Source organism: Amyelois transitella, chromosome 11, assembly GCF_032362555.1.
Source record: "Amyelois transitella isolate CPQ chromosome 11, ilAmyTran1.1, whole genome shotgun sequence".
In the NCBI taxonomy this organism is placed as follows: Eukaryota; Metazoa; Arthropoda; class Insecta; order Lepidoptera; family Pyralidae; genus Amyelois; species Amyelois transitella.
The window spans coordinates 1,337,232-1,361,877 of NC_083514.1; the positions used below are offsets into that span (position 1 = coordinate 1,337,232).

Sequence of the window (24,646 nt, forward strand, 5' to 3'; positions counted from 1 at the left end):
ATGGTAAAGATATGGATTGGTTCTATTCTAAAGTGTTGGAAACCAACACGGCAGGGATAAATAAAAAGTTTTTGTCAGACCCAATGTTTGACTGGTAGATAATGCTTCTAGCATTAAGTCCGCACATTGTTGATAGTGCCGTGTGGTTCCCGGCACCGATACAAACAAGAATAGGACCACTCCATCTCTTTCCCATAGATGTCGTAAAAGGCCACTACGGGATAGGCTTACAAACTTGGGATACTTTTTTAGGCGATGGGCTAGCAACCTATTTGAATGGTGGCCTATCAGTCTTTTCAAGACTGTTGGCTCTGTCTACCCCACAAGGGATATAGAAGTGACCATATGTATGTATGTAAGTTTTGTTGATACAATTTTGATACATTGTTTGTACAATAAAGTTAAAAAAAAACGAACACTTTTTTTGGGAACTAGAAAGTTGAAACGACAACCATTGATGCAGTGTCGTAGCTGTACGTTGTAGAGGCTCTACGAAGTCGGTGTCGTAGAGGCATAATCGTAGAACCTCTACATGGGTCGATGCTATATAAAATTAAGTACAATTTTTTTATAATTTAATTTTTTTATAAATCAATTAATCATAATGAATTTCACACATAACATTTCATTTTATTGAAGAAAATGCTGCAGTGCAGTTTGTTACCGCTTCTCCCGCAGCGCGCTTTGGAAGCGGCAGTAAACTTAGTTTTTAGTCATTTATTTGACGACAACCAATGTTGTGAAAATGGAAGATATGCCAATTATTAATGATGTTGTAATGCCCCATAATAATGAATAAAAATTTTGAATTTAAACTCGTAAAAGGCGACTAAGGTATTGGCTTATAAACTTGGAATTCCCCTTGTAGGCAACACGCAAGCAACCTGTCACTATTTGAATCTTAATTCTATCAATAAGCCAAACAGTTGAACGTGGCAAACAAAACAGTATTTTCAAGACAGTTGGCTCTTTTTACCCCGCAAGGGATATAGGTGTGATTATGTACGTACGTACGTACGTATGTTTGTATGTTGTTTTACAATAACCCCTAGGCCCATAACCGGAAACTTTTTCCATTGTGTGAAAAGGCCAATTTTATACATTTTCAAATTATCAGCTTATTGGCTCTTGTTAAAGCTCGTTCTCGTGGAATGAACCTTTTATATGTGGACCTATAGAATGCAGAAATTACGTTGACCACTAGGTACTACATTTTGAGCCAACTGCTGGGGGATAATGGCGGCGAGAGTCAATTGTTTTTGACAGTTCATGTTGAAGAGATAACCTGTAAATTCTCTCTTGAAATTGAGGAGTAGAAATACTTATACCGTAACCCGCGGTTTCCACTCGCAGTAAGAATGAAATCACTTTAAAAATAAAATGACTTTCCAAGTTAAGGAGTGACTGTGTGGCGACATCACTATTGTCATACATCAACTGTCAATCTGAAGCGAAGAAAATGACGCGTTCTAAATTCGAATTCGAAATTAAATTGAAATCTAAATTGTGCCAACAAAGATTTCACGTATTGGACCATAAATATAACCTCAGACTCAACATCGTCGGAGCCTCGGTTCCCTTTGGTGGCGGCAAACTATCGCTCCCGCTACAACTTCATTAGCGCCATCTATTGACATGCAGATTATGTAGCGATAATCTATTTTATATTTTCTTAGTTTCTTATTTATTTTCATAGACATTTACCCGGCGACGGAGGGCCTCTGCGCAGTGATAGTGCGCTTGTCTATGACACAGTATCCCGCTTGGATTCCCGGCCGGGTCATGATGAGAAACAAACTTTTTCTGATTGGCCTGTATCTTGGATGTTTATATTCTACATAAGTATCTTATTATAAAACATAGTATTGTTGAGTAAGTATCTCGTAACACAAGTCACAAACTCACTCGCGGCGCAGTCAATTTGAGTAATTTGTCTCGTACCTATAAATTTATTTACCCGCCAATAGGCTATTTGACTGTATTAAAAATATGCATTTCTTTTATGTCATCAGTCTTAATATTATTTTTTTGGAGCGATTTGTAATAACGCGAGATAAAAATATTGCATTATTTTAACAAAATCCGTCTCAGAAAATTAGGTTTTTTTATGCAGCTGTCACGTGACTAAAAACGAACGTGATTGGCTATTTCTATTATGACGTCAATTATCCATAAACAGACTGTGGATCGTACCGTTCCTTAGTGTTCGCTATTATTTTTCAAGATTTTATAAGTGTTTGATCGCTCAGGATTACTCAGATAACATAGGTATTTAATAATGGAAACCAATTCCGCGAAAGCTGACAATCGAAACCTACCAAAAGTGGACGCAATAATGGTTGGCGTCTTCTTCAAAGACAATCCAGATTTCTATGCTGCCGAACTGAGGAATGTGAAAACATCAATGTAAGTATATTTTGGTAACCACAGATCTTAGATCATGATCTGAAACCACTTCTTGCGAATATTCAAATCCATCGGCATAGAAAAAAACAGTTTCGTAGGAGATTTTATTGATGTATTAGTGCATTGAGGCACTGCACAACATTTATAGGAACTCATTTTAATAATTTTCACACATATGTCGTGGCACAAGATAAAACAAGAGAAAATCAAAACTTTTCGAAACACCAACATGCTTTGTATGATATTGATATTGCTAAAAGTCGCGTTTTGGCGGCATATTTGAATACTAGAGGCCGCCCGCGACTTCGTCCGCATGGAAACCCTATCAATCCCGCGGGAACTCTGGGATAAAAAGTAGCCTATGTGTTATTCTGGGTCTTCAGCTACCTACATACCAAATTTCATGGTAATCGGTTCAGTAGTTTTTGCGTGAAAGAGTAACAAACATCCATACAAACTTTCGCCTTTATAATAGTAGTAGGATTTCATTTTCTTTTTCGATTTTTTAATAAAATAGCTGTAATAAAGGCAGAAAAGTATTTTTGTAGGGCTCCTGATAAACAAATAAATACCCTAAGATAGATTTTAGAACTTTGTCAAATAGCCTATTTCACGTGAAATGAAGCCTAAGTTTTACATGAAATCTTGAACTGCCATTAATTTAAATATTATTATAATCATACCAGTGATTTAGATTTTAAACACAACAGATGTTCCTTAAATCTTCATAATATAACTTACAAATTTTTCATAAATCTAATACTGTTAGGATCACCTCTCCCTTTAAAGTTTGCAGAGGTTTATTAAAATTTTGCCAAAATAGTAGTCAATAGTAGTAGTTTTTGGAATAATAAAATTACAATAAAAGTTGATTTTTATCAGAAATATTAGCAAAAAAAAACACAAATAACAAGATACAATTTATTTACAACTAAAACCCTAAATTAAAAATCTACATTAGGTATATTATTAACTTTTCTTATTCAAAGCTCTTCCTTTTGGCTTTAGTCTATTGTCTATGATCCTCTGCCTCTCTGCTGCATCACTCTGCACCATGTTCTGATAGCGGTCCTTGGCAAAATCGAGTTCTGAATTTAACTGCACTATTTTGGATGCAAAATCTCTTTGTTTCAACATCCTTTTCTTTTGCTTGTGCTAAAAAATAAAAAAGATATATAATATTCTATTAAGAAAAGGCAATTAGATGTGTCTAAGTTACACATCTAATTCCCTTTTCTTTATAGAATATGAGTTAGGCTCCTAGTTGCAGACCTAAACCAGAGTTGTTTGATGTAAAAGGCCTAACTTCCCAAAGCCAGGGCCAATACATACTCATTTTAATATAATTAAATAAAACATTTTTGATAAGTGTTATAGAAGTTCACTTTTAAACCAACAAAGATAAAGTTAGGAAAAACCCACTAACTAAACTAAACTAAAACTAAACTGCCTTCACACTGTATAAATGTTTAAGTTTAACAAGCCTTGTGTTATTCGACATATTAGACTCACTAAAAGAGGTGTAGGTCTTCCGTCCAAGAAAGTGTAATCAGGCCCATCAGTCAGTACGCCTTCAGCGTTGCGATTTGCAGGCAGGCCTTGGGAAACACGCCAGGCTTTTAGTTCCATAACAGAAGTGGAGCTAAATGCTCGATATACTAAAATAGAAAAACAATTTGCAAATTATACATAACCTATGAGTTAATAGATTAACAGAATTATTACCTAAAAATATAACTTACATTTTTGGATAAATATGTTATTAAATCTTAAATAATTCGACATATTTTTGTGTGTTTTAGAATTCTATGAATATTATCTATGCGAGTACAAATCTGCAAATTTTGCTATTTTTTCTTTTCGGTTCAATATGTACCTAATTCACAGACAGATTTTATTTTTGATCTTTTGACAAGTTGACATTGATTGACATGACTTCGAACAGGCTGGCTAGGATCACTGGGATTAAGGCTGTCACACATCAAGCTTACATCATGTTTTACATCTATATTCTATACAAATTATTTATATTTTTAAATGCAGAGATGACTTTTGTCGTTTCAAGCTTTGTAGTTAAATAGATTTTTGGTTCTAGTCCTTTCCTTGCACGTTATACCTTTTCTGTAAAAGAAAACAAACCAAACCCCAACCAAGCACTATTATGATTGGTGCATTAAATCAGTAGCCAATGAAATAAGGCAAAATTTTCTGTTGACCAATTAAAAACCAATTGTCTATGGTTCTTGAAAAAGTGAAACGAAATATTATAGTCTTGAATTGAAAAAGAAAACATAATTACGTCAGTCTCTGTTTTTAAAGTAAGATCGAAAGCGATTATTTTGTGTAAATTGTAAAAACTGTACTACTAAAAGTCAAAAGGTGTTTTATTTCAACTAAAAGGTTTTCAAATAAGAATTTACGTGTATCCTATATTTACAGGTAAAAATCCTTTTGCTTATATTACTTAACTACGTATAATTTTTCGTAAACAGATCGATCATATGTTGCGCGATCCATCTAGTAATTTCCACAAACATTTTTACGGGATTCCCCTGAAGTTTTTCATAAATATCTCCTACATTCACTGTTCAATCCCAAAGTGACTGCAATCGAATAGGTAGGTAAGTAAAAAGAGCTTTTGCAACTTCCCAATCTCCATATTTTTAAGATCAATTCCAATAAAACCTTTGAAGGCTTTTCCTATAATAATGATGCTTACACAAATGAAGTTTTTGTCAAAATTAATAAGGTTAAATCTGCATAATCTCTCAAATCTTATTAATTCATCTACCTAATACAAACGTAATTTCTATCATGGCATGATTATCTTGTTGGTTTTATCGCTGTGGCGTGAATCATCGGCAAGTTAGTGCTAATAGCCTTCATGAAACAGTTGCCATCCGTCAATTAACATGTGAAACTATACTGCATATAGCCCAGTTGCTAGATATTTAGATAATCATATAATGCACATTTTTCATGCACAAATGCATGTGATTATTGATATTTACTTATCTATTCATTGGAAATTGCACAACATGACTTCATGTAAAACACCTGATTAACCCAATCCATGATTGTGGTTACAGCGGATCCATAATTGTGTTTACCCCGGAATAATGGCTTAGGAGTTAAGCTAACTGATTGTCATTATTAATGTTTTCAATTTTTCACTATGACCAAAGAATGAATATACTTGATTTGGTTGTCAAAAGGTACTAAGACAGGCTAACTTTTGTGAATTGCAAGCCTTGGTTAATTTATAAAAACAAAATACTTACTATTTATTATCTTACATACCTACTTGTTTATAAATATTTTTGTGGTATGGTGGTATGGTAGCAACAAAAATTTGGTGGTAAATTAACATAATATATAACCATGTCCATGCGGGTATATACCTTGCGGGGTAGACAGATCTGACAGTCATCAAAAGACTGATATGCCACTCTCAGACTCTTGGCTTAATGATAAAATTAAGATTCAAATAGTGCCAGGTTACTAGCTCATTGCCTAAAAAAGGAATCCCAAGTATATAAAGCCTATTGTACATCCATGGGAAAGAGATCATATGGTCTCATTTTTTTTTTCCCCGTTCCGTTCCACACAGCACTAAATTCACAGCATGGTAAATTAATAGCTTGAAATTTTTTACTTACATACATACATAAAACCATGTCTCTTTTCTGGAGCGGTAGACAGAAACTATGTCCTTCCACTTGCCACAAGCCCTGCGCATACTTCTTTTGCTTCATCCACAACCATAACTCTCTTCATACACATTCAAGGAATTCAAGTTCACTTAACCTGAGCTTTCACTATGATGTTAAATTTTTGAAATTTTTGTTGTCATTATTAAGCAATACACACATGAGCAACAAAAAATTTATAATATTATTTTTTTTACAGTTTGTGGAGTGTAAGTCTTGTCCATAAAAACGGCTTCAGACAAACTTAACGTGACTGAGCAACCAAACTACAATACAATGTGTATGTATAATTTTTTTTTAATATTATTTTCTCTATTTCTGCAGACGTAACTAACACAAGATGTGGCAAAACCCAGGAGTTTATCCAGGCGGAGGTTCTTTTCTTATTTTTTTTTTTATATGTTTCCACTGTGATTCCTAAAGATAGATAATTAAAGACTATATATTAAAAAATTATGTAAAAAAAGTTATTCACAGTATGGATTGATATTTTTAATTAATGATTTAAATTTTTTTGGTTAGACCTTGAAGACAATTCATTGTTAGTACTGTTAAAGTATTTTATTATAAATTTTTAATAGCCATTGGGATTTCGTTATAGATATTATACTCCTACTTGGAGCTAGTATTGTAGATCCAAAAAATATGGTGATTTCAAGGTGTAATTCATTGATTAATGATACAATAATTCCTCCATGGCAAGAGGCACTTACAGCCCCTTGGTTGGGGTCCATGAGGAAATGGTCCATTGATGGCCAATTTCAAAGTTACCTCACATTTAAAAGTCTTTAATCATTCATCTGAATAACTAGACATTGCACCAGCACCAGAATTGTGTGACATCAATACATATGTACTCAAAAACACCTGAATTTGTTAAAATCATTCATTACGAAAGCACCAATGATGTGGCCACTTGCTTAGTAATATTAATGAGAACTTAACATTATTATCATTAAGCAACTATCAATCATTATAATACACAATCACACACAGATGTATTATTAATTATGCATTATGACAAGATCATTCATTTTTGTCCCTGTTATAATCTAGTAGGCACAGAATTGTGTATGAGAGGGGGTAAGCATTTTTAGTGTATTAACCACTTGAGTAAGCAGTGGATGGAATGAATTCATGTAAGTAATTTTATGTTCGGGGTAAAAACCATAAAGATGTGTTTGACAATCAAAATTATTTATTTTGTAATTTTACACCAAACGAGACATTAAAACGGAAGACAGAAAAAAGGTGTTGCCACCAAAAAATTTGTTTTGTTTATTTTTTTATTAAACATAAATTGGCGAGGAGCCTTACAAAAAAATGTAGGATACATACATCTAACACAATAGACACAATGGAATAATGTTATCAGTTAGGTATAGTGTTTAGCCACTTGAAAACTTGTGAAAATCTAGTATATGATATAATATATGTCATAGTATATTTTATTACACCATTTAAATAAAGAGAAAGAAACATCTTAAAAAAATAATCTCATTTTTTACAAGTAAATGAAAAATCATTACAAACAGACTAAAAAAATGTTGATTTAATTTTTAATAAGTAATGAAAAAAATCTGTTTGTGTCTCCTTGCGTATCCCGAATTGCATTCGCCTCTTTTGGCATCTAAGCTGTGGGTCAGGCAAAGACATCTTGAAAAGATGTAAGTTTTAACAATGTACCCCCTGGCTGATTAACCAGTACTTTTCTCTTTTTTACTAGACGTTTGAAGGAGAAAAATCCTAGACTAGTATAATACATTTTCTAAGCTAAAACTCATATTGAAGAACCGCAAAATCATCGAGGAATACGCAAAGTGAAGTCATGAATTGGCACAAACTCAAATAAAGGAAAATCGATAAAAAGAAATGAGACGAGTCGTCGTTAAAGTTGTGCAAGGTCATAGCGTATTTTTATTGTTATTTTGCGTCGTAATCGTAAATAGTGTTAACTAATATTTACTTGAGAGTCGATGCGAAGCGGTGACGACTTGCTAGTTATTATTGAGTAACGGACACAATGTTAACGGTCTGGAACTTACATACATACATACATAAAATCACGGCTCTTTCCCGGAGGGGTAGGCAGAGACTACCTCTTTCCACTTTCTGTCTGGAAGTTTCTCATGATTATTTTGGCCATTCTTTCCTATTATCGTCCTTTTGTGTGGAAGTCTTTTCCTTCAGTCATACCATACCAGCTCCCTAAGAATGTGAAGCACTGCTGATGGTGCTTACCTAGCTCATGACCACTGGTTTTCCCAGCCACTTTTCATTAGAGTCAAAACTGTATCTAGGTATTTCTATTCTTTATTTAGAGTATTATAAAAAATAACGAAAACGAACGTTTAATTTTTTGCGGTGAAAATTAGGTTAACATTTTTTAAAGATATTAATTTTAATATGACATATATCTAATTTTGTTAATACTATTAAGAAATTATGGTCATGTTATATTTCCTCTCCATAATTAATTTGCTTACTTCAGTCTCAGGAATCAGGATTACATAAACTATTTATATGGTCAAAGTACGGTGGCATACCAATAAATGTGACTCTTATCTTTAACATAAACCTTAATGCGTTGTAATAAAGTGTAAGCTATGATTATATTCTTCCCACGACTAAACACAACCTTCACAATGCTATGTTAATTACCAACCCACCAGAAACAAAAGAAAAACATATGCAAAAATACACCTTAACTTTTAAACTTAACGTCTATCATTGATCAACTGAAGAGTTGCAAAATTGATATGACACATATAGGTATCTTAGCTTTCATGTCGTCATAGATGCTGATAAGCGAATGACGTTAAAATCACAGTACATTTCTAGTCTAGAAACGGTATTGTGGTGTTTTGTGCAGTGCGTTTGGTGCAATGTCTGCTGATCCTAAAGGTGTTGTTATAATTGTGCTATGATATACTCGTATGTACGTGGTACCTATGGTGTCTCTATACCTAAATGTATTTTAACACTAGGCCTTATATGTTGACTCTTGTACTTACATGTTTATTTCTTCAAACAAAACTGAAAATACTTATCAACTCAAATTACATTTATTTTACGACAAAAACATATTCAAATTGAATGCCAACGAAGGAGCAAAAAAGTGATAAGTAGAGATGACTTCTGAAAATTAATATTCAAAATTGAATAAAAAAGAAGTAGACATTTTATATTTACGTTTTTATAAATCAGATATTTATTACAGCATTTTGAACTGTCTGTAATTATATTTATTTACCAAAACCAAAGTCAAATTGCTGACCAGTTTGACAAAGTACATACACTTTGCATATGTAAAATGTACTTTTCCAAATTGAAGTTAAACTGTAAAATTAAGAGTCTCGCATTCTAAAAGTAAATTAATCTATATTTTACATTATCTAATGAGTAATGCGTGTAGGTCGCACAGAAACGATAGTTGACAAGGCTTTCTCAAATCGATATTGTTCTACCTGTACTATACTATTCACGGCGATGTGAGTGTTGTGACATAATTGATTGTTTCTATTTTTAAAAAACAAAATATAATTTGTTTTTCTGATAAGTTCTCTTAATTGCCTATTTCTCAGTCTAATTGCAAAGTCTCCTTCTTTGTTACTGTTCTAATTATTTCTTATTTGTAATTTTTCTTATTTGGAAAATAGAATTAAAAACAAATGTTTTTTAAATTCCAGTTTAATTTTTTTTACAAAGAAAATTAATTATTTTTTCTTAGTAATTCTCTTAATTACCTAGTACGTATTACCTTTCTAATTATATATTTAATCACTTTTTATAATTATCTTATTTTTTTTTTTTCAATTCATAAAATTAGTCCTCTAAAAATATGGAATGTCTATAAAAATGTCTTCATCAGCTGTGCACGGGCTATGTATTTTGCATTGCTTATCATGTCGAAGGCATGACTTAACATAACAATAATGAACCTTCATGTCTCGTTACCGTTTTTTATATTCAACTCGTATGTATTTGACGACTGTTATTCACAAAATTGTTTTAAAGGATTTTCAGTTAATTTTTTGTCGTGATTTTCATAAAAAAGATTTCCACAATTAATTTGAACCTTATTTTGATGTACATTAGAGTCAGTCGTTATTATAACATACGAATGTTGATTAGTCAAACCTGGTGACCCGTAATTTAGGTTCATTTGATACTAAGTACTGGCGGCAGTTCTCCACAATATCCTTATTAAATGCATACTTGTAGCATGTACTATCATAATATTCTCATGAGTTTGTGGAGAAAAGAGCGAAAGAATCTTTATTATTTATTATTAAAAAAAATGTATTACATTATATTATTAATAAGTATATTTTTTTTTGTTTACATACACAGATCAGAATCAAGGCGGCTACCCTCAGGGTGGCTATCCTCAAGGCGGTTACCCCCAGGGAGGGTACCCTCAGGGTGGTTACCCCCAGGGAGGGTACCCCCCGGGAGGTTACCCCCAAGCCGGCTATCCCCCCGGCGGCCCGCCACAACCGGGATTCCAGGCTTATGGAGGTGGCGGTTATCCCGCGGGATATGGTGAGGTAAGACGATAACTTTTTTCTTCCTATCTTTTTATAATTAAGTAGCTTTTACCCGCAACTTCTTCCGCGAATTTTGCGCCATCTACAATTCAGGTTTTCCGCAAATACCACGGGAACTTTAGTTTTTCCCAGAACAAAAAGTACCCAAAATAAAAGAGTCCTCCGGACTCAATAATTATATATGTATACGCAAAATTTCAAGAAGAAAACCAGCAAATTGTTTTACTAATATAATGAGACAATTATAAAGGCGAAGTTATCAGCTAAAGATTTCTGGAAATACTCATTAGTGCGAAGAGCATTACTAAAGTCATGGAATTTTCCAAAAAAAAAAAAACAAAAAGCAACAATCAATTTAAATAATTAAACAAAAATTAAGTATAAATACAGGAATACTAATTTAGTTGGTAATTAGAGATGATTATATGTGATTTACCGGTATCTATTCAGTTGATTGCACCGGTATAATTACATCTCAGGTTTATATTGTATCCCTATAAATTTTAGTTATGGATAGAATATAGAAGAATCTAGAGTATGTATGCAGGTAGGGAAGTCCTAGACTAACGTACCTTGATTCAAAAAGGGACGTCCTGGTGTAAGGTCTGGTCAAGAGTAGGGTTGAAAAAAGCGGGAAATTTTCCGGTTTTGTTCAAATTCCTTCGTATTTATACAAGTTTTTTACGAAAGTTTCAAGAAAGATAAGAATGAAATATTTCACGTTTTTTATAAAAAATACGATAGGCAAAGTATTGACTACCTTACAATATGCATCATTGTTTTAAAAATTGGTAATTATACATAGAATATATATATTATATATATATTTCCAATCGTTTTTTTTTTATTTTTCGAAACAAACGACGAAAATCTCAATAAAACCGTTTTTCCCCAAGGTTTTATTCTGATATATTTCAATGTAACAAACCAATAAAACGGTGAAAAACGTTTCTTTCGCCGAAAAAAACAATTTGTTTCTTTCGGAATTTTCAACGCTAGTCAAGAGTACCTACCCGAAACTGACGAGCTTGCATGAAGACAGTTATGAATGTAGATGAAACGAAAGCGAACGCATGGAGCATGGCAACTGGAAAGATGTGGTCTCTGCCTACCCCTCCGGGGAAGAGGCGTGATTTTATGTGTATGTATGCTATTAAAAACTGTACGAGTCATCGTTTTCTTTGTTCAGCCGCTTTGTTTTGTATACGCGTAGATTTTCAGGAATGTATACACTAAAATATATGTATGCATGCGATCAAGGTCGCCTGTCGTTTGGCTTCGATGTCAGTCCATCGACATTTATAGGCTAGACAAAACATTGTCTATGATTTCGTTGCGTTTTCCTTGCGGGGTAGACGGAGCCGACAGTCTTGTAAAGATTGATAGGCCACGTTCAGCTATTTAGCTCATCGATAGATATATGAATAATGATAGATGAACTTAATTTCTAGAATCGATTGTACGACGTCGTATTAAAATTAACCTAAGATTTTACACAGTAAACCAAAATGCTAGCGTACAAGAGAAACGCAATCGAGCGGTTCATCGTTGTCATAAATATTTAAGGTCAAGGTGTTGTCAGATGTTGTTAATACATTTATCTCTTTCACTCTTGGTTCTCTAAATATAAAACGATGTAACGCCTATAGTTGTCTTTATTTCTTTCTTGTACTCTTTTATATTTACTGCTGGCCAGTCTAGTGACAAATAATTTACAGATCATTGGTCCGGTCAGACAGATTGAAACTTGTTATTGCATCATTATATTATTGCTTGTGTAAAGTGAATAAGTCTCTTTCTCGAATGGGACAAGTTCGAATTTCAAATTTAGTTTAACGCGCCGGTTCTGTGAAAGTGCTCGTGCTGTGACTTTGTTTTTTTTTATTAACAATTATAATTGTGTTTAATTTTGTAATATATATTTTTGCTTCGTCATGGCGGATTCTAGTGTCCCATATCAGGATATGAAGGTAGTGTGTATATTTTTTAATACCCAGGTCAATGACCTTCTTACATTAATTTTTAAAGATGTATTCTCCCTTTGTGAGATAGTCATTAAACCAATAAAGAAAAATGCGTGTTTACAATTTTTTATCAAGTTAAACTAGCGACCTGCCCCGGCTTCGGACGGGTAGCATTTATAGATGTTAACATACATACATACATAGTCCCGTCTGTATCCCTTGCGGAGCAGACAGAGCCATCAGTTTTAAAAAGACTGACAGGCCACGTTCAGCTATTTGGCTTGATGATTGAATAGATGTAAACCTACCTCAGAAAAATTGTCTTTCAAAAATTTTAATCAAGAACAACATACATACAAACAGAAAATAGGGGGACTTTTTAATATGTAATTCGTTATATACCTAGAGAAAATCTTACTAGTCTTGAAAGTTTTTGAGGTATACTTACTTCTAAGAAGTCTAGCGTATTTATACTTTGAAGAATTATCTTGTTCAATCAAATAGTTTTCAAAAGCGAATTCATTATAAACTGTATCAAAATTTCCGTCAGTTACTTTAAAATTAACATTAGTTAGGCAATAACTAACTTGTTATAATGTTGTTTGTTTGTCGAACCGGTCGCCTAATTAATGTAGGTTTACCTACCTACTAGTTAAAAGTTAATGTGTCACCGAAAAGTCTAGTATAGTTCGGTTTTTTAAATAAAAGATACAATTTGTTTTATTGATTTATAAAACAGAGACAGATACAGAAGTAAAGATAAATAAATAAATAGGTATAGGTATACGGGATAAATTACACAGATTGAATTAGCCTCGAAGTAAGTTGGAGACTTGTGTTACGAGATATTAACTCAACGATACTATATTTTATAATATATTACTTATAAAGATAAAAAATAAAAATCCCAATCCCAAAAAAATCTTTTCTCATCATGCCTTGGTCGGGATTCGAACCCGGGACCTCCGGTGTCACAGACAGGCGTACTACCGCTGCGCCACAGAGACCGTCGCCGAAGATGTATGCTTTTATCAATATTGTTGAAAGGGTCCCCCTGGAGACGAACATATAAGTAGGTAATAATCATGTGTGTTTGTATGTGTATGCTGCACGAATGAACGGGTATTTCCTCGCAGAGTGTCATACATCACCGTATGAGTCAACCTTTCTTACAAACAAACTTCCTTGCATGCGTGAATCATTATTTTCAGTACTGAACAGACTTCAATATAGTACATACACGTATCTTTATGCATTTCGCTACTCTTGATCAAAAATTTATGTGATTTACACATAACGGTAACAAGTACATAGGTACATTGCAGATCTATATCTGCCTATCCCCTTCGGGAATCAGGCGTGATAATATAGTAAAAATAAACAAAAATAAATGTTTAAAAGTTGGGTATTATGTTTGAACAACATGTACTATATTTATTCATTCATTCACATAATAACGTCTATATCCCTTGCGGGAAGACAGAGCCAGTCTTGAAAGACTGACAGGCCACGTTCAGCTGTTACGCTTAATGATAAAATTGATATTCAAATAGCGACAGGTTGCTAGCCCATCGCCTAAAAGAAGAATCCCAAGTTTATAAACCTATCCCTAAGTCGCCTTCCGACATCCGTGGGAAAGAGATGCGAGTGGTCCCTTTTTATATCGGTGCCGGGAACCACACGGCACAATACTATACTATACTGGAAATTTTTTATACTATATATTTCTTTTTATCTTACACCATTATTGCTATAGCTACTGCAAAATATATGACGCGCTGAATCATAGGTATGATAAACAGCATATCAACCTACCCAAATTCACTGCAAATTCGCCTCTATTACGGCTACATAAAGTTCACTACAGGGTAACTTGATTTGCGGTTGAGTGTACATTACGTAGGTAGGTACATAAGCCGTGTTGTCTTGTCACTCACTTTCATAATTTGCAGAAAGGCCGGTTACGTAAGACAACAGTTCTATAGAATTCTAGATATTTCTAGACAATTTCGTTTGGGATTTAGACATAGTTTTTTCGGAGATTACGAGAAGTCTTACCGTGATGTATGCTTATAAATTGCAATATTTGTTTGATAAAAATTTTTGGTTTGAAAGTATTTATAACGACTGCAATATCACATTATCTATAAATTTCTATAAATTATATTAAAAAGCTGAAGAGTTAGTTTGTTTGAACGCGCTAATCTCAGAAATTATGGTTCGAATTGAAAAATTATTTTTGCGTTGAATACCATGACCATGACCATTTATCGAGGAAGGCTTTAGGCTTTTTATTCATCCTTGAGGGCTTCAATGATGCCCAAAATAACTATTCAGCGCGAACGAAGTCGCGGGCACAGCTAATTAATTAATAAAAACTTCTTCAATAAGAATCATATTATAAATACCAGTCGATTTAGACATTTCACCAAATCTGGTTTCTCATATCAGTATCTAAATAATATTATCACAATTCATACATTGGATTCATACCAAAGTAATATATATGTATTATTTTATCTTTTTTTTAGCTTTTGTTTTATGAAATCTAATCATTGTCGTATGGACACTTTTCTTATCAGATTGTATATAGACATTCTTTGAATCCGTTCCGTATTTGTTGAATCATAATGTTTTTATAGTCGTATCATATGTATGTGCAATCTTCATTGTATTTCTGGAAAAAATAAACTTTAACATTTAATTTGTCAAGTAAATTTTAAATTTTAACAATGAAAAAATAACGGCTAATTCTATACTTTGAGCTTAACACTTAAGGCCCAATGTGCATTCGAGACAAACAAGCAAGATTTTGTATGTTTGTTTTTAGCTACTAAACTAAAAAACTTCTTTACCGATTTTGATGAAATTTGACAAAGGAAGAAGACTAACTAGAACTTAATGCTTCCTTTATTTCCGAAAATCCTCACGGGAGCGGAGTCCCACACAAATTTAGTAAAAATATATTCCAATAACACCGTCCTATGCCAGCGGATACAGTCGTAATCTTATCAATAGAGTGATAATCGTTTGTTGCCCCGGCTCAGTCCACATTTTGTACAAGTCTAGTGCCAAACATGTCACAGGTACGTTTTTTTTTAAATAACTGTCTAAAGAAACGTTTCTTTGTTTATCTGTGCGCCCTTAGTGATAATTTGCATAAATTTTTTGTTGTGCTATAAATGTGTTTGATAAGATAATGAGTACGTGAGATTTTTAATCTCGGAATCAGCTACACATGTGGCTTAAGTGTAATTATTACAATGATTTGTAGTTCACTAGTTGGAACGATAATTATTCCTGTGGTGATATCGAAATAAGTAGAAAATAATATTGTTTGCTTAACAATAATTTGTAGAATTTTCTGGAAAATGAGGATAAAAACTTTATAAATTAATGGATTTTGGTCTATTTTATTTGTCTTTTTTCTTGCCTACGCTACGCAACGATTAAATATTTTGTAGCCCAGTTAACTTTTCATTATCATTTTTTTTTCATTATATACTTTGATCGCCAATCGCTACTTTATTTAATACTAGAGGCCGCCCGCGACTTCGTCCGCATGGAAACCCTATCAATCCCGCGGGAACTCTGGGATAAAAAGTAGCCTATGTGTTATTCTGGGTCTTCAGCTACCTACATACCAAATTTCATGGTAATCGGTTCAGTAGTTTTTGCGTGAAAGAGTAACAAACATCCATACAAACTTTCGCCTTTATAATAGTACTAGAGGCCGCCCGCGACTTCGTCCGCATGGAAACCCTATCAATCCTGCGGGAACTCTGGGATAAAAAGTAGCCTATGTGTTATTCTGGGTCTTCAGCTACCTACATACCAAATTTCATGGTAATCGGTTCAGTAGTTTTTGCGTGAAAGAGTAACAAACATCCATACAAACTTTCGCCTTTATAATAGTATAATAGTAGTAGGATCTTATGGCAATTTATCATGGCCAACTAGAGTTACTACAAGTTGACTCGAAGTTATGAGTTACATAAAATAAATATGTATATGTTCTTGCTTCATACATATGAAAATAAATAAAGCATGGATGTTTTGACTGCCTTATCGCGTAATGTAAATTCAAAGTAATTTTCCGTTTTATTTATACACCATATCTGTGTAGTTGAGTAAGTACTTAGTGCCTAACCCGTTTCGAACAATCCATCCATAGGTACTATGATGGTATTAATTTTGAAAGTTTGCCTGTCTGTCTCTCACACATTCACGGCTAAATTGCTGGACATATTTTGACGACATTTTATAGATATGTAAACTTGCAACTCTTAGGCTTCGCACGAGTAATATTTATAAATATAAACCTTCCTCTTGCCAAATGCCGTGTGGTTCCCGGCACCTATAAAAAATTGAAGAAAAGTGTTGAAAAGACTGATATCTAGTTCTAATTTACTGGAAATTAAAACCATACTCATAACTTTTTCTCTATTTTCAGCCAACGGGATACGCGGCTCCCGGCCAAGGGGTGGGGGAAGATGGCGAGGTCAAGGGGTTCGATTTCACCGAGCAGACCATCAGGAAGGCTTTCGTCAGGAAAGTGAGTATATTGTTCACAAAATCATCATTTTGGAAACTGTTTTTTTTTTCTTGTTACGAATAATACCTATACATTTTGTGCAGACCAAACAAAAATTTAAAAAATACATGTCGAACATATCATTGGGCCAATTCCGTGGAAGATCAACCCTTGAACGCTTGAATCATATTTGTTCACATTTTACAGCAAGTGATCCTTCATGTGCCTGCCGGACCACTCCATCTCTTCGCCATGGATGTCGTAGATGGCAACTAAGGAATAGGCGTGTAAACATGGGATTCTTCTTTTAGGCGATGGGCTAGCAACCTGTCACTTTTTGAATCCCAATTTTATCATTGAGCCAAACAGCTGAACGTGGCCTTTCATACTTCAAGACTGTTGGATCTGTCTGCCCCGCAAGGGGTATAGACGTGACTATATGTATGTGTGTATGTTTCATTTTTAATTATATTTCTGCAGGTGTACGCCATCTTGATGTGTCAACTGCTCATCACAATGGGTTTCATCGCGCTGTTCCTGTTCCACGCACCGACCAAACAGTGGGCAGCTAGGAATCCGGCTATGTTGTGAGTAGAACACTCCTCTTTCTTCCTTGGCTTGGCTTTAATCCAGGTCGCATCCTCACCACTCTGGAGAGGAGCCCGGAATATGCCTTTGACCGTGGATCCTGGATCGGGTGAGTCAGGTTTTTATACGAAGCGACAATTGATACGCGTACGAAGACGCTAACATACATACATACATAAAATCACGCCTCTTTCCCGGAGGGGTGGGCAGAGACTACCTCTTTCCTCTTGCCACGATCTCTGCATACTTTCTTCGCTTCATCCACGTTCATAACTCTCTTCATGCAATTTCGGCGGTTTCGGGTACTTTTGACCTGGCCCTTTACCAAGACGCTAACAACAGCTAGTAAATTTCTAACACTATTAAATGAGCAATATTTGTATAAATATATATTCGTACTCCCGTTCTCGAAAACGGCTTTAACGTTTTCACATCCAGGGAAAATCATTTTTCCCACCGCTAAGTCGCCCAGGTACTAATAAATATATGTACGTAGTTTATTATTGTCATTTGTTTTATTGTTCCATGTTTATTTACGTTAGTATTAGCATGTGTGTTTAGTTAAATATGTTAAACTATATTTATGCACACGCCAATATTCGTCTCGCTTCTCATGGGTCTACCGAAAGAGATTTCTATTGAAATAAGTAGTACTATTGTACTACAATTTTTGTGTTAAATTCTCCTGTATACAATTATGTGTACATACATAAGTTAATAAATATAACATACATGCATATCTTCACGTCTATATCCCTTGCGTGGTAGACAGAGCCAACAGTCTTGAAAAAACTGAAAAGCCACGTTCAGCTGTTTGTTTGGCTTAATAATAGAATTGAGATTCAAATAGTGACAGGTTGCCAGCCCGTCGCCTAAAAGAAGAATCCCAAGTTTGTAACCCATTAAACGCCGTTTACGACATCCATGGGAAAGAGATGGTGTTTTCTATTCTGCCCTGGTATAACTAAAATGCCGTTATCTGCCAAATCCTTGTTTTAAGTAAAACGTCAAAAATGCGGTAAAAATTTAAACTGATGCCATTCATCAATGAGAACGCCTATTTATAACTTAAATCACCCAATAGTCGTAATATACAGATCGAAAGAGATTTTTTTTCTTATTCTACTGGTAAAAAAGGTGAAAATCCTGATGTTAGATAACGGCATTTTAGTTATACCACGGCAGTATTTGTCCCGGGAACCACACGGCACAAATAAATATAAACTAACGCGCGTCCCCAGCTGGGTTGCGTTCGCGACGGTGTTCGTGGTGCTGATAGTGATGGCGTGCTGCGGCGACGTGCGCCGCAAGGCGCCGCTCAACTTCATCTTCCTCGGCATCTTCACGGTCGCGCAGAGCTTCCTTCTGGGGGTCGCTTCTAGCGTATACGATGTCGATGCTGTGAGTATATGACAGTACTTTTTATTGAACAGACCAGGCTTTATTTAAATGGTTTTTTAGACCACCCAATTTTTTATTTTTTCTATTTTTTTGCAATGAGAATCGGATACTGGGTAGCTCCTTTTCAATATTACTCGCGATTTTCCTTGGACTTTATAGACACCCTGTATATGAAGTCTCAGGCAGATCAGAGAAAGTTTTTTTTTGTGTCAGATGTGAAAATCCCAACAACGCTTCAAACAGGAAAGAGAAACATAATTTGTTTCACAAAAACATGTCAGTCATACATCAAATACATTGATTAATTTGATTATGCAATATGTTAAAAAAACATAGGATATGTTTTGCACATATGTAGTTATATACATAGTCACGTAAAAGTACTGAACCAGTGTAACAACTCGTTATAACTCAGTATTTTAAAATAACACTGTTTTTGTTACCTACTGATTGATGATACAGTGACAAGTGTCATTAACTTATTGATTGATACCAATCGACGTGTCACTATATAAATATAAATATATACAGGACAAAATTACACAGATTGAGTTAGCCTCGAAGTAAGTTCGAGACTTGTGTTACGAGATACTAACTCAACGATACTATACGCATTTTATTTCTACCGCGTGCAATTTTTTTTAATGATAATTTAATCGAATACAAATATAGTTTCAATATATTTGTATTCGATTAAATTAATTATTCAAATTCCAAATTTTTATTCATTATTATAAGATACTTCATATAGCTCAATAATTGTCAAAACGTTTGGTTTCACAACATTGGTTGACGTCAAATAAATTACTTAAAACGTAAGTTTACCGCCGCTTCCAAGGCGTCAGTGCAGAAGAAGCGGTAACAAACTGCACTGTACAATTGTAATACAATTGTGGCGCTATAGTCACAAACTCAATTATACATCACTAACTGACTAACTTTGACGGCCTCTGTGGCGCAGCGGTTATACACTTGTCTGCGACACCGGAGGTCCCGGGTTCGAATCCCGGTCAGGGCACGATGAGAAACGAACTTTCTCTGATTGGTCTGAGTCTTGAATGATTATCTATCTAAGTATTTATGGTAAAATATAGTATCGTTGAGTTAGTATCTCGTAACGCAAGTCTCGAACTTACTTCGAGGCTAATTCAGTCTGTGAAATTTGTCCCGTAAAAAAAAAAAAAAAAACTAACTGACTGACTGGTCGCAGGTGATGATGGCTGTGGGCATAACTGCGGCCGTTTGCCTCGCCCTGACTCTGTTCGCGCTGCAAACAAAATACGACTTCACCACCATGGGCGGTGCGCTGCTCTGTGCCGTCGTCATACTCATGATATTCGGTGAGTATTACATACACACATATACAGGATGACTTTTAATTCAACTGCATAAATTTAATTGTTAAGTGTACTCATCTAAAGGATATTTGAAAACGTTAAAAGAAAAATATCGGTTCATATTTCAGAAAGTACGAAAAAAGTAAAAGTATCAAAATCCACGATCCTAAATACGTCATATCACCCTGGCCGGCGGAAATGCGACGCGTAAGATTCAGAGGTCAACGGCACAATTAATTCAGCTAAGCGATCTCCACAACTCTGTACTTTACTTGATCTTGATACTAGAAAAATATATAGTGACAGGTTTTCAGTCCATCGCCTAAAAGAAGAATCCAAATTTATTTGACTTTTGAAAAGGTTAGTTACTATGATTCAAATAAAACTTTTTTATTCCCAGGTATAGTCTGCATCTTCATACCGTCAAACAAGATAGTCACCCTGGTCTACGCTTCCCTCGGCGCCTTGATCTTCTCCCTTTATCTCGTTTACGACACCCAACTCATGCTCGGCGGTAAACACAAGTACAGCATTTCCCCCGAAGAGTATATCTTTGCTGCACTGAATTTGTATCTGGATATTGTCAACATTTTCTTGTACATTTTAACCATTATTGGGGCGTCGAGGAACTAGGATTCGGAGTAAGGGCCTCGGTCGGAGTAGGGATTCAATACCGGTGTAAACGCATTTCGATGAAAAGATAATAATATTAGTATGCTTATTTGATATACAGGGTGTAAAGTTCCGCTACACCCTGTATAAATATTAGTAAACCACCCTGTATAAATTAGGGGATTATCTGTTTTTATAGTAAAATAAAAAAGGACTTGGTTTAAATCTTGTAATGTTACCTGCGAGAGTATTTAATAAATGAGCTTTAATATTTTTAACACGAGTAATTAATTATTTTACCAATAGCCTTAATCATCTTTTAAACTTTTCAAGATATGTCTCTCAAACTGGTTTAATTTGAAAGGTTTTATTCCAAATTTTAGGCTTCAATTGGAATTGACCTCCATATTCCCACGGGTACGAAGTCTCGTGCAAAATGTAGTGATACATCCACAATACATGATCTCAAACCTTGTAAAAATCGACCAATCACATCACGTCTGAGAAACAAAAACGCGCTCTGATTGGTCGATTTCAAACTGCTTCGAAGAATCCACGCGAATATAATCTATGTACAGTGAATCAAAAAAGTATACAACCATCGCATCGTAGATACTTTTACCACTTTGTACACTTTTTTTAAGCAGTCCACTGTACTTAACTATTTAAAATAACGAAATGCGTTTAACGTTAATGTTCGAATCCAATTTTTTGTGTGTTTGTTTGTTTATTTGTCTTATATAATTTCGTCTACGGACATTCCGATTGTATTTTTGAATTGAAAGCACTTCTCGATGTGTGTATGATTTGTATGTAAAGCGATGCATAGAAATCGGGGTTCTTATTACTCGGCTATGTAAAGAAGGTATTGAGAATATTGTATTTTTATTTTAAAGCAGTATTGTTCTCCAGTTTTATGGTTTTAATTTACCATTGAATCCTAAGCGCGTATTTCACATGACTAAATTCAGATTGATTCAGTTACTTTTTCAGACTAGTGAAATACAGTTTTCTGTATTAATGACTTAATCATTTAGGACTGGAATGAGTTTATGGAAATTGTATACGCATTTTATTTCTACCGCGTGTAAGGTGTTTTTTTATTAAAATTTAATTAAATACAAATATCGTTTCAATGTTTGCAATTGTAAGGCGCTAAAATTGTCAGTCACTTCTTTACGTGATCGTATTATATAACAAATTATTTCACAACGATGTACAAAAATATTTAAGTCATAGTGATGTTAAGTTCTTTTTCGATAATTTTTTAGGGAAATAACTTTTTTTTTAGTTTCTTTTTCTAAAACCCCGAATTCAATGAATGTTTCTATGATGGAATAGTTTTTGTAATTAATATTTATTCTAATTATAACGGCGGGTTCACACTTGTGTAGGTATGATAAATGTGCGAGTGTGTCCCTCGCCTTATGTAGACTGTTATTGTGAAGAGTAAATATAAACTTTTTTTTCATTTTGTTTTTTTTTTTTTTGTAAGACCGTGTTGCCCTTAACTATGGCGTCAATGCCAAATAATAACCAATAGATATTCAAGAAATTTAATCCAATATTTAGTAACTTAACCTTTATAATAAAAATTACGTTTATAATAAATATAGCATATAATTTCTTAGCTGCTATAAACTATTTAGCTATTAGAAAAAACAAAAAAACATGTTTTTCTTATTTTTCTCTGGAAAGAAAGTAAATTATCATTTATAAAGGTACATAAAGAAATAAAACTTTATGTTACATCAAACTTGAAAATAATTATAAAGAAAGTAGCTTTCTGTTCAGGGAAAAAATACGTTAAATAATACGCTTTTACCAGAGTTGTCATTACTTAATGTGTTGACAAGCTGTATATAAAAAAATTACAATGTCTGCAAGTTAGCATAAACTTGAATGTTAATTTTTAGTTTTCTACCAAAGCAATAACTTAGATTTCTTAATTATATGCTTTATATCACCTCTCATATGCATCACAGGGGTACAAGTCCATGATACCGTATTTCTGTCGTAAATGATATTAAATAAATCATAATAAATATGTACATAAGTCGATGGTCACAGTATATGGGTCACACAACCAAACAAGATTTGACGCGAGATTAAAAAAAAATGATCAAAATTTTAACATTATCAACTACCTACATTCTTCTATTTCTTTACAAGTGGGCAAAATAGTAACTGATTTTCCCCAAAGATGGCGCTTTTGAGATTTCAACGTTGAAAATGTTTGTGTAGTCTACACTAATAATAAAGTGAAAAGATTTGTATGTCTGTAACGAATAAACTCAAAATCTATTGAACCGATTTTGATTAAATTTGGGGCACAGATGTTTTTCTGGAAATTCCCACGGGTGTGAAACCTACCTTACCTAGTTAAATCTAGTAAGTAAATAAAGTGAAATATTGAGTCGCTCTATTGAAATGTATTTTTTGAGTTGTGTCGCGTCTTGTCTTGGTGAGCATGTGAATTCACCCTAAGCTTTAGCTTCAGTCCCGGGGCCCGCTTGTGACTGCAACTATTAAGCGGTTTTCATACGATATAATATATTCTATACTTTTAAATTAAATAATAATAGTTTGGATTGAATTTCGATCGATATTTTGCCGAATTAGGAGATTCAGAATAGAAGAACTTATTTTTATTTTAAAATTTAGATACGTATGTATAATATACATACGTATCTAAATTATATTGGTTTCTTTACCTACTTTTTTGCTACTTTAAGGGTTTAGGTATCTATACTAATGTTGCAAATGCGAAATTGTCTGTTTATAAATTCACTTTGTTCACCTCAATCTTGGGAATGGAAATATCACTCAGATGAACAAAGTATCTATTAATGATAAAATAACTTTGCTTATGAAAAGATTTTTGTTCACCTTTGAATTGGTTAACACATGTGAAAAAAGACGTCTTTTTTTATATGTACGTGTGGACATCACCCAAATATAGCGAAATCCCCGGGTTAAGCTTGTCTAGAATAGTGTATTGTTTAAAAAAAACTACAGTACTACCACTTTTATAAGTCGCCTCGGCAATACCGCCGAATAAAACCGAATGAAAACCCAATAAAATAACGACCTTATTGCGAGCACATTGAATTTAAAATTAGAAAACAAAATGTCTCATGCTATCTCGCTCATAATAGCAGTACGGCAATATTCGACGGCGTAGAGTAGCGCCGACAAACTACCGCCGAAAAAATCGAATGAAAACTTAACAAAATAACGACCTTATTACAAGCACATTAAATTTAAAATTAATAAACCAGCTACTTACCTCGCTCACAATAGTTCAGATTAAATATTTTCGCGCCATACAAACTTCTATTACTTATAAAAGTGGTAATATAATACCCTATACCTATATAATTACCTTATATATGTGTAAAGTGTACTCTTGTAAAGCGTTACGCTGTAATCATTAATGCCTATGGCTTTAAATTTGATGTCCTAGATTAAGAAATTACATAATAAACTTTATGGTTTTTAACTAAGAGAAGTTTTTTATTTTGCCTACAAGAAGGATCCAAAG

At 33.9% G+C, this 24,646-nt stretch overlaps 2 protein-coding genes across 9 annotated transcripts; one reads left to right on the forward strand and one right to left on the reverse strand.

Moving 5' to 3' along the window:
• Positions 1–3,313: 3,313 nt before the first annotated feature.
• LOC106133405 (large ribosomal subunit protein mL52) lies at positions 3,314–4,318 on the reverse strand. Its single transcript, XM_013333115.2, has 3 exons — positions 4,149–4,318; positions 3,919–4,064; positions 3,314–3,561 (listed from the first exon to the last, which is right to left on the reverse strand). Exons 1-3 carry the CDS (start codon positions 4,189–4,191, stop codon positions 3,376–3,378), a joined length of 375 nt encoding a protein of 124 aa, XP_013188569.1. The 5' UTR covers positions 4,192–4,318; the 3' UTR covers positions 3,314–3,375.
• A 369-nt stretch (positions 4,319–4,687) lies between these two features.
• On the forward strand, positions 4,688–22,573 carry LOC106133413 (protein lifeguard 1). Of its 8 annotated transcripts, XM_013333128.2 has the most exons (9): positions 4,700–4,845; positions 6,316–6,325; positions 6,441–6,490; positions 10,470–10,666; positions 17,084–17,185; positions 17,645–17,751; positions 18,994–19,153; positions 20,364–20,493; positions 20,891–22,573. In XM_013333128.2, exons 3-9 carry the CDS (start codon positions 6,457–6,459, stop codon positions 21,121–21,123), a joined length of 963 nt encoding a protein of 320 aa, XP_013188582.1. In that variant the 5' UTR covers positions 4,700–4,845; positions 6,316–6,325; positions 6,441–6,456; the 3' UTR covers positions 21,124–22,573. The 8 variants fall into 8 exon arrangements, with proteins under 8 accessions (XP_013188584.1, XP_013188581.1, XP_013188582.1 ...); XM_013333130.2 differs by lacking the exon at positions 6,441–6,490 and having other exon boundaries at positions 4,688–4,845; positions 6,316–6,396; XM_013333127.2 differs by lacking the exon at positions 6,316–6,325 and having other exon boundaries at positions 4,694–4,845.
• The last annotated feature ends 2,073 nt before the right edge of the window (positions 22,574–24,646 follow it).